The sequence below is a fragment of the Mus caroli genome, chromosome 1, assembly GCF_900094665.2.
Source record: "Mus caroli chromosome 1, CAROLI_EIJ_v1.1, whole genome shotgun sequence".
NCBI classification, from domain to species: domain Eukaryota; kingdom Metazoa; phylum Chordata; class Mammalia; order Rodentia; family Muridae; genus Mus; species Mus caroli.
The window spans coordinates 135,442,032-135,452,549 of record NC_034570.1 but is presented as its reverse complement, the minus strand read 5'-3'; the positions used below and the strand labels follow the sequence as shown (position 1 = coordinate 135,452,549).

The 10,518-nt window shown below is 39.8% G+C and overlaps 1 protein-coding gene across 1 annotated transcript in view; it reads left to right on the top strand.

Moving 5' to 3' along the window:
* Nucleotides 1-4,887: 4,887 nt before the first annotated feature.
* The window catches only part of LOC110296138 (RNA-binding protein 6-like), a 30,141-nt gene continuing 24,510 nt past the window's right edge, over nt 4,888-10,518 (top strand). Inside the window, 3 exon segments of the mRNA XM_021164692.1 lie at nt 4,888-4,949; nt 5,075-5,494; nt 5,496-6,582. Of these exon segments, the coding sequence (XP_021020351.1) occupies nt 4,888-4,949; nt 5,075-5,494; nt 5,496-6,582 (1,569 nt within the window).

The window sequence follows — 10,518 nt, the reverse complement described above, 5'->3', positions numbered from 1 at the left end:
TCTCTCTCTCTCTCTCTCTTTTGTTTTAAACTGTCAGTAAATATGAACTTCTTCCTGTGTCTTTCTAGGTTATGCGCCCCAAGAAGAACAAAGCCTGAGAGATTAACCGATTTTGTGTTTTTTTGCTGAGTCCTGGTGAGTGGTTCAGACCTCAGCAGAGTGAAAGACTCTGAATCTGGTTTGAGCAAGGCGCTATGCTGCGTACGTTTTTTCATGACTGTGGCCAGGTACCTGACAGAGGCAACTTAAGGAAGACCAGGTTATTGTGCTTCAGAGGTTAAAAGTGCTTCATCAGTCATTCACAAATCTCATTGCATACATGATGGCAGAGTTTATGTGCTGTAGAGACAGCTCAGATCTTGGCAGATGAGAATGTAGGCCACATCACAGAATGCTATTGATTCTTTCTAGCCTTTCATGGCAAAAGTTCTCAATCTTTGGGTTTCAATGCCATTGGGGGTCAAATTCATCTAAGACAATAGAAAAAATGCAAATATTTACATTATAATTCACAACATAGCAAAATTATATTTATGAATTACCAAGAAAATTATTTTATGGTTCAGACTCACCATACTATGAGGAACTGTATTAACAGTTCACAGCATCAGGAAGGTCAAAAACCACTATTTTATGCAGTCCTGGCTCTAGCACTTCAAATATTGCTGCCCATACCAAAGGAGGGTTTAATTCTCAGTGATCACAGTAAAACTCCACCACAAACATACTCTGTCTTCAATGTGCTTCTAAATCCAAGCAAGTTAACAATGAAGATGAACTAAATCAAGAGTAGCATAGAAACAAAGTTCTCTTGGCTGGAATTTAGCTTAAGTACTCTTCAGGGGATGGCGGATACCAAGCTCAGCTACCTGTTGGGGCAGGTAGGCTTTTGAAGTCAACGCAGAGTGGAGGGTAACATGTTCATAGGTTAGACTGGGTTCTTGACTTTCCATCACCCACCATTGTGGTTTTGTGAGGTTTAATGTCGGGCCATTATATCCAATCTATAAAACCAAGTCAGTGTCCCAATCACTAGCTGGCTATGGGAACTACAAATTTTAAAGAAATAGTATACTCTGACACAAATCCGATTGCATGTGTCTCAGTTAGTTTGCTTCAATGGTTTTGGGTCAAAAGAAACACAGTGGCTGGACCTTTGTGGTACTACTGCCTGTGAGTTCTAGGAAGGAAGCAAATTAGGAACTCAGAGTTTAAGTTCCCAGAACTGAAGATGGATCAACTCTGTGTGAAAGATTCTACTAGGCTGCACCTCAGAATTGTGGAAACTTAGAAAATTGCAGACTGTGATAGCAAAATTACCTTGGTCCATTTTGTTTGTTTGTTTGTTTCCCTCTGTGGCCTCCATTTCCCACCTCTCTGTCTGACGTAATATTTTTTTTCCTATCAGTTAAAACCTTTGAAATGTATTTTTAGCAATCTACAAGCTTATAACAGCCCTAAACTAAGGTTATCATAGATGGTATCTGAAACTATAATGGGGACTCCCTGCTTTCCTCTAACCTCCCAACTTTTGGTCTTTACCACTGTATTTGGAAAATGCCTTGATTTATGACTTCCTTTGTTTTCCATCTATTAACTTACATAAAAGATATGTATATGTGTGTATGTGTATGCATGTGTACATGTGTATGTACATATAGGTATTATATATATATATATATACATAGATATACATATATGTATGTATCATCTTTGATGGTACATCTTTCCAGGGAAAGCAGAGTCTACATATGCAGTCCATGATCACTAATAATGCCTGAAGCACAAACCATTTTATTCCCTTTGAGGTGTGCCTTCACATGGACATTGTCTATCCCCTACTGAACTGCAGTGGACACTCTCCATGCATTAAGTGGTTTTTCTCTAATTGTATGAGTTCTAAGCCACCTAGAACCACAAAGTGCTGCTTTCACTTTATAATAACCCATACTCCCCTATCCTTATGAGAACTTTTATCCCTTTCACTAGAGTGACGACCCCTTGATTCCTCCTAGAAGGAACACTACCAAAGGCTACCTGACAATGCAAAGCCTCATGACATAATTCCAATCTGAAAAATACGCAGGAAATCAACAGTGGCATTTTGGTGACTGACAAATAAAAGCTGCAGAGATCTGGGAATCATTAAGAAAACTAGGAAATTTCATCTTGATAAATACAAGTATAGCAACAAAAATTTAACTTTCTCTTTTAAAAAAAAAATCCCTATTTCATCTTTTAAGATATAGGGAGGCATTCTGGAAATAAACACAGCAACTTCTCCGTCAGAAATAGTCTTGTTTTGTTCCCACATTAGGCAGAGGTTATCTCTCTAACCTTGTGATGTTCTTTGAGATAGAGCTGACCGGAAAAGAGGATGTAAGTTATCAATGAGAACAATAACCAAACAGCTTGCTTCAGCTCCAACTTAGTATAGAAAATGCCAAAAACAACAAAAAAAAGGAGGTGAGGACTAAAAGCAGGAAGAAGATGAGCGATGGGAAAATATGCAATTGATTTTGAAACCTTCTATCAAGGCAAGTTAATCATAAAACATGCATTTTTCACTTACAACATTAATTCAATCCTACATCCCATACTGGTATAAATAGTTTCAGGTTAAAAATGGCCAATCATGAAGACTGAGTCAGAATTCCAAGTTGGTGTCACGGATGTCTGAAAAGTGCACCATGATTAACCTGGGAATTCGGTGAACACAAGGGAAACTCAGACTGTGAAATTACCAGGGCAAGTTTTCCTAAAAGGTCATTAACTACTTATGAAATCATTTGTTCTGTGGGTAAAATATCTTGTGATGTACAAGAACATCCCAAGTACAAATGGACTGAAGAGAACATGAGCTTCTTTAAGAAATCAGCTGCCTGATATTTATGTGGTCCTTGATACAGAGTCAGAATCTGAGGGAGAAAAGAGCACTTACAGACTGATAAATACTAAGGACAACTGCTCTGAACATTTCAAAAAAATTGGAGAATGGAAGAATACTGTCATACTCAAGTCATCGTGGATAACTCTCCTGACTCAGAGTTAGAATTAAAGGCCTGAGCAGATAGAACACATGGATCTCAGAAGCAAACCATTCTACAAAACAAGAATTGAAGAGATGTTTTTGCTTAAATACTTATCACCAGTACTGCTGGCAAACTCTTACAGAATCCCAATTGCTTCTATGGAATGATGTCCTTCCCTGGTAGATTCAAATCATTGAAGAAATAAAATTAAAAGATTATGGTGGAGGTCAAAATAATAATGATTGGGATATGAATGGGAGTCAAAAGAACTTACTAATTTAATCTAGAATTGGATCAACTTGCCATCTAATTACAGGAACTTTGACCATGTGTTGGGTCCTGCTCATGTTTGGAGGAAACAACCTGAGCTTCTAGTCTGTGGACAAGTTTCCTCCCAATAGGGAGGAGGCAAAGATGTCTCTGATGTTGATCAGAATCAAACAATACATGCAGGAGGGGGTCTCAAGACTACAACATTAGTAGAATTCTTCTCTACCAAGGTTCTTTTCTATCCGCCAGAAGCAGGGATCTTTAAGTTCTACTATAACTGTTTCCAAATGCAAGTGGACTCATTCTGAAATAGTTACATCTGGTGATACAAGGAGTAGCAGTAGACATTGTGTACATAGACCACCTGCAGAACTGAGGAGTTTATCCTCTTAGTGAAAAGTTTGTCTGCTGACAGACAACTGATGCGTTCCACTCCAAATATCCTAAGAAAGCTATTTCTCTAGCTGTGGCAACCCTTTTGAGGTAGCAAATTATAGACACTGCCTGGTCACTTCAGGCCAATACCACCTCTGTCTCTACTAAGACAAATGTAAAGAAGCATTTTAATTCCAAATCTCCAGATAGAATAATCTGAGGACTCTTCCTTAAATAATAGAGGTTGCAATGTCATATAATAGAATTCAACTGAAATAAAGCTCTTTGAAGAGAATATTTATTAATTTTTACAACAAATATTTATAGGCAATTAATTAAGTACCATGACCAGCTGGAAACACAATCAGCGGTTGTGAGATTTTAGTTTACTCTGGAAGATGCACCTTCATGGCAAAGTTGAATGGAATGAGGTCTGCAGAGTCACTTGTAACATTTCAAGTTTGAGAAAGGCAAACCAATTAACCCGGCGATCGTCCTTGTTGTTGAGTTCTTTCATGTGTCATTTATTTATTTGTTTGTTTAACAGGATCTTACTATGTGGTCCAGGCTACACTCAGACTTAAGATCCTCCTGTTTAAATTTATGCTATCTCATGTACTGGGATTACAATTATGCACCACTAAACGTGGCTCCAGAATTATGTTTCACTTTAAATGCAAGTGTTATTCAACTATCTTATGACAAATATTGTGGGTCTAGATGATATATCAAACTAGGGTAATTATTTAAGTCATTCTTAAAATGCCTCTCAGGGATGCCTGTTTTCATAATGATTATCTATTCTGAAAATGTTTCATCTCGCTTAAGCTTCTTACTTACCTTTTAAACCCTTTGAAAAATATGCAATGGCCTTGGGGTTTGCTGGCTAACATCTGGTAAATGAATCTGTTGAGCTTCATGGATTAAAATGACTTAGTTACTTGCTGACTCACTCTCCATACATTTCACTGTTATTAATTTGCTACTCTACTAGAGGATGGGTGCTTTATGGTAATCAACAGTAAAATTAAAGAACACTGAATTCCATTTTCAAAATATGAGGTTCTGCGGTCTCCCGGACGCTGGGTCCGTGGCAGCCACTGAGGGGGGGAAGGAGCGGGCCGTGGCGGCTATGCTTCTTTGGTACCACCGTGCTAGAGTTTGGTAGGAAAAAGATCTAGTTATTGAAGCTTTCTTGACATAGAAAGAGATGGGGGTGGGGGGGGATTCTCGATCTGCTAACAGAACAGGATCTTTTCAATCTAGGAACCTGTTGCAGAACTCTGCCCCCCAAAATATGTTTACAGAAGAATATGCTGTGATTAGAGAAGAATATGCTGGTGTGTAGATTTCAAACTCTCTGGACAATATGAATAACCCTGTCTTTGTTTCTACAGTGGGAGCCAAGAAGAAAGGTTTGCTCCTGGGTGGAACAGGGATTATCCTCCTCCTCCCCTTAAGAGTCATGCTCAAGAGAGACACTCTGGCAACTTTCCTGGCAGAGATTCACTTCCCTTTGATTTCCAGGGGCATTCAGGACCTCCCTTTGCAAATGCAGAGGAGCATTCTTTCAGCTATGGAGCTAGAGATGGACCACATCGTGACTATCAAGGAGGGGAGGGACCTGGACACAATTTCAGAGGGGGAGATTTTTCATCTTCAGATTTCCAGAGTAGAGATTCAGCACAGTTGGACTTCAGGAACAGGGACATACATTCTGGGGATTTTCAGGATAGAGGAGGACCACCTATGGACTACAGGGGTGGAGATGGTACTCCTATGGATTATAGAGGTAGGGAGCCACCGCATATAAATTATAGACAGGGATTCTCATACTGTTGACTTCAGAAGTAGAGATGTTCCTCCAACTGACTTTAGGGGATGGGGCACTTATGATTTAGATTTTAGAGGCCAAGAGGGATCCCATTCCGATTTTAGGGGAAGAGATTTATCAGATTTGGATTTTAGATCCAGAGATCAGTCTCATTCTGATTTTAGGAACAGAGATGTATCTGATTTGGACTTCAGGGATAAAGATGGAACACAGGTGGACTATAGAAGCCGAGATTCATCTACTACTGATCTAGACTTTAGGAACAGGGATACACCACATTCGGATTTCAGAGGTAGACATCGTACTAGGACTTACCAAGATTTTCAGGGCAGAGAGGTAGGACCTTGTATGGAATTTAGAAAAAGGGAGATGCCTCCTATGGATCCAAAAGTTTTGTATTACATTCAGCCTTCTTCACAAGAGAGAGAACATTCTGGTATGAATATAAACAAGAGAGAAGAATCCATACATGGCCATGCAGTGGAAAGACCTGCTTTTGGTGTTCAGAAGGGAGAATTTGACCATTCAGAAACAAGAGAAGGAGAAACACAAAGTGGAACTTTTGAACATGAATCTCAATCAGACTTTCAAAACAGCCAAAGTCCAGTTCAAGAACAAGATAAGCCAAAGCTTTATGGAGGCAAACAACAGAGTTCAGATGCTGGTCTGTTTAAAGAAGGAGATTTGGACTTTCTTGGCCAACAAGACACTGATTACAGAAGCATTGAATACTGTGATGTGGATCACAGGTTGCCAGGAAGCCATATTTTTGGCTATGGCCAGAGCAAGTCATTTTCTCAGGGCAAAATGGCCAGAGATGCCCAACAAGACCTTCAGGATCAAGATTATAGGGCTGGCCCAAGTGAGGAAAAACCTAACAGGCTTATTCAATTAAATGGGGTCCCAGGAAATACTACAAAAGAAGAGATTCTTAATGCCTTTCGAACTTCTGATGGCATACCTGTAAAGGAGTTGCAGTTGAAGGAGTATAACACAGGTTACGACTATGGCTATGTCTGCAAGGAATTTTCACTCTTGGAAGATGCCATTGGATGCATGGAGGCCAACCAGGTTGCTTTAAACTTCGGTCAAATGATGCTAAAAGGATATATATTTTTTATATATGGGGAGGGAGGGTTTCAAATAATTTCACTTTGGAAAGGTACAAGAAAACTTCAACTTTAGAGTATACAATACTTCCAAATACAGTTGTGCAAAGAAACATTTTTAAAAGCTGAGAACTAATAGACACAGAGTACATTTTAGAAACTAGGTTCCAGATCCAGTTCTAGATTGACTGAGTTCCAGAGACCGGACATGGAACTATGACAGATCTGGAGTGTTCCCTCAATGTGATAAAGATGTGTGGGCTCCTGATATAAATGATCCTCAATTATCAAGGCTCTCTAGGACAGTTGATGGTAATACACAGACTTAGTTACTTGAAAGCAACTAGTGATGATTTTTGTGGCACTAAGGACCTACCTACCTGTGTTATGTTTGAAAGAATGCCATTGAGGAGGAAAGAGGAATGGATAGTTTGTGCCCATCTCATTCATTCCTGTTCTTTGCCAGTTGTAGTGTTGTCTTCAAGTTGTTGACTGCTTATAGTCAAAGCTGGAGAATCTTGAGTTGAACTTCTTGTTTGGAGTTTTAGGAGTTACTCAACTTCCCACCATTTATTGTCATCTATGTCTAATTGAACCCTGACTAGTAACATGAGAAGAAATTACTAAATAGAATCCTTCTTGTTATGTTTTTTTTACCCTTGGGAAAATCAATTTGCTTTGTCTCAGGTCCTGTATCTTGAGATAGGAGAGCAGCATAGGGATGTAGTTTGTCTTGTGTGTCTGCACACTCACGAGTGCTTACACAAGCATCAGTGCATCACAATAGAAGGCTCTCCCAAAGAAGACTCATTATATGTAATCTTTTCTGTAGCCTAGTGCTTTTTCATCAGCTTTGTTCAACTCAACATGATTCATGCCATTTTCTGTCCCCTACCTCCACCCCACCCCTTTTTTGAGACAGGGCCTCACTATGTAGCCAGGTCTGGCCTGGAACTTACAGAGACAGATCTGTCTCTGCCTCCTGAGAATCAGAGGCCTGCGTTACTATGCCGAGCTTTACTGTTCACTTCTTTTGGGGGAAGGGTTTTCCCGCATTGGAATGGTTGTAGTATTGTGGGTTGTTTGTTTGTTCTGTTTATTTATTTTAAGGCATGATCTCATTCTGCAGCCTAAACTGGCCTAAAATTAACTGTGTAGCCCAGGGTAAATTTGAAATTGTGGTAGTCCTCCTGCCTGTTTAGGCTTCAAAGTGCTGAGATTATAATTTTGAACTGCTGCCTTAGTTTGGTTTTTATTGGTATAACAAAGCACCATGACCATAAGCAACTTCAGGATGAAGGGGTTTATTTTAGGTTAAGGTCATGGCTCATCATGAATTTTGAAGTAGGGTAGGAAGTCAAGCAGGAACTAAAGCAGAGTCCATAAAGGAATGCTACTTACTGACTTGTTGCCCATGCCTGTGACTTGCTCAGCCTGCTTTCTTAGACTGTCTAGAACCAGTTCCCAGGGTGTGGCATTCTTTCCCATAAGCTGGGCCCTCTCAAATCAAATAATTAATAATAACAATAAAGACCTAATAAGTATTAATTATGAAAATAATGTGAGATTCTAAGTGTTTGACAAAGAACCTGGCATTGACAGAATAAGTGTCAAGTGGAGATAGATTGTTTGACTTCTCAAGAAAAAAAAAAGTGAATAATAATAAAACGAATTGGAAAGAAATGGGCGGAATTGTTTATTCTGAAGCTGCGCATAGAAGAAATTTAACCAATGGCCATGATAAGGAGAGCATTAGCAGGGAGAGTGGTTGCCTTTGTACTCATTGATGACAGGGCTACAGGGCCTGCTTTCCTGGAGTACTTGAGGATACTTGCTTCAAAAAGCATGCGGGAGTGTTGAAATTCTGCCTCAAGAAACAAATAAGCAACACACAAAAAAGCCCAGTAACAATGACAATCATTGGGCACACTTGCTTGCTTTGCCCAACCTTGAAATGTTGCAAGTTGGATCTGTGAATGCTAGATTGACACTTGGAGAGTCACTTTCTTTCTTTTTTTTTCTTTCTTTCTTTCTTTTATTTATTTATTTTTTTTTATTTTTTCGAGACAGGGTCTCTGGCTGTCTTGGAACTCACTTTGTAGACCAGGCTGGCCTGGAACCAGAAATCTGCCTGCCTCTGCCTCCCAAGTGCTGGGATTAAAGGTGTGTGCCACCACGGCCCAGCTTGGCCAGTCACTTTCAAGAGGCCAAAAACTAGGAAAAGGATGCTAAAATTACTGGTGTGGAGGTCAAGTAGACAGCTGGCTTGTATGAAAACACTGCAAAGGAAAATGTGTTGAATCAGGAAATGGCAAAGTTGGCACTGGGGAACAATTTGAGAAGCGACTCTGGAGAGAGAGGGCACAGAGCATCCGCATAAAAAGTTTTAAAACTACCTTACCTCCAAGCAAATAGGGAGTCTTCTAGATTCCAAGCTAGAAGAAAGAAAAGATATAAACTGAATCAGGCTTCACAGGTGGGTGAGCTATCATGGCCCCTGGCCTGCTACTGCATGCTTATTGGTGCCAAATAGGAATGGATATCATAAGAGTAATCATCCACTTTCCAATTAGGGTTATGCCCAGTTCCCAAGATGAAACTCATATCTGTCACCATTATCAGGACCAAAGGCTAGACAGACTAGCCTGTGAGCATTGTTCTGCTAAATTAACAGTGTTAAGCCAACTGCTAATGACTTATAATTATTATACCCATAATGCATCCCTTAACCCCTGTCAGATATGCTTTTATTTTTCAGTAGATGGCAATTAACACAGAGATCCATAATTGGTGAAGGTGCAGGAAATAAGAAAATAATGAATGTTCAGTTCTAGAAGGGACATCTATACCATATATCCCCCCTAAGACTAAGAGATTATTGAGAAGAGGGGTAAGAATGATTGTAAGGGCTATAGGTGACAAATGACTACAATAAGTCAGCATTTTCTAACTGTATGAACAGTTGTATATTTGAACTTAAAGTACTGTGACAATGTGTGTAAGACCTGTGCAAGTTCAAGTCAGAGGAAAATCCCAAGCTGGAGAGGGGAGGTGAACAGCTGGGAAGCTGTTGACAACTAATAACTACTGGGAGAGGGAGAATCTATTGTTTTAAGTGTGTGGCCCCAGATGGGTCCTGCACGCTTGAATGGAAGATCACTCATACAATAGTACATGGCAGATACAAACTTTACTTAACTGGTTTTTAAAAATTGGAAATATGTTGAGTGTGTACTGAAAGGGTGGTAGATCTGGGAAGAGATTGGGAAGGAAAGATGAATATGATCAGAGTACATGGTATGAAATATTCAGAGAACTAGACAACTACAAAATGAAAAATAAAAATAAATTTTAAAAATAAAAGAACTGAATCAGGGAGTTAAGAAAGAGAAATAGAGCTTCCAGTCCGCTGCAGCACTGGAGTTCCACAAGATCCCCTACGGGATCCTAAGACCTCTGGTGAGTAGAACACAACTTCTGCCAGGAGGCAGGTTGGAACACCAGATATCTGGGCACCTTCCCTGCAAGAGAAGAACTTGCCTGCACAGAGTACTCTGACCACTGAAACTAAGGAGAGACTAGTCTCCGAGGTCTGCTTATAGAGGCTAACATAATCACCTGAGGAACAAGCTCTAACTAAAGACAACTATAACAACTAGTGCCAGAGATTACCAGATGTCGAAAGGCAAACGTAAAAATCCTACTAACAGAAATCGAGACCATTCACCATCATCAGAATGCAGCACTCCCACCCCACCTAGTCCTGGGAAGCCGAACACAACCGAAAAGCTGGACCAGGATTTAAAAGTATATCTCATGATGATGGTAGAGGACATCAAGAAGGACTTTAATAACTCACTTAAAGAAATACAGGAGAACACTGCTAAAGAGTTACAAG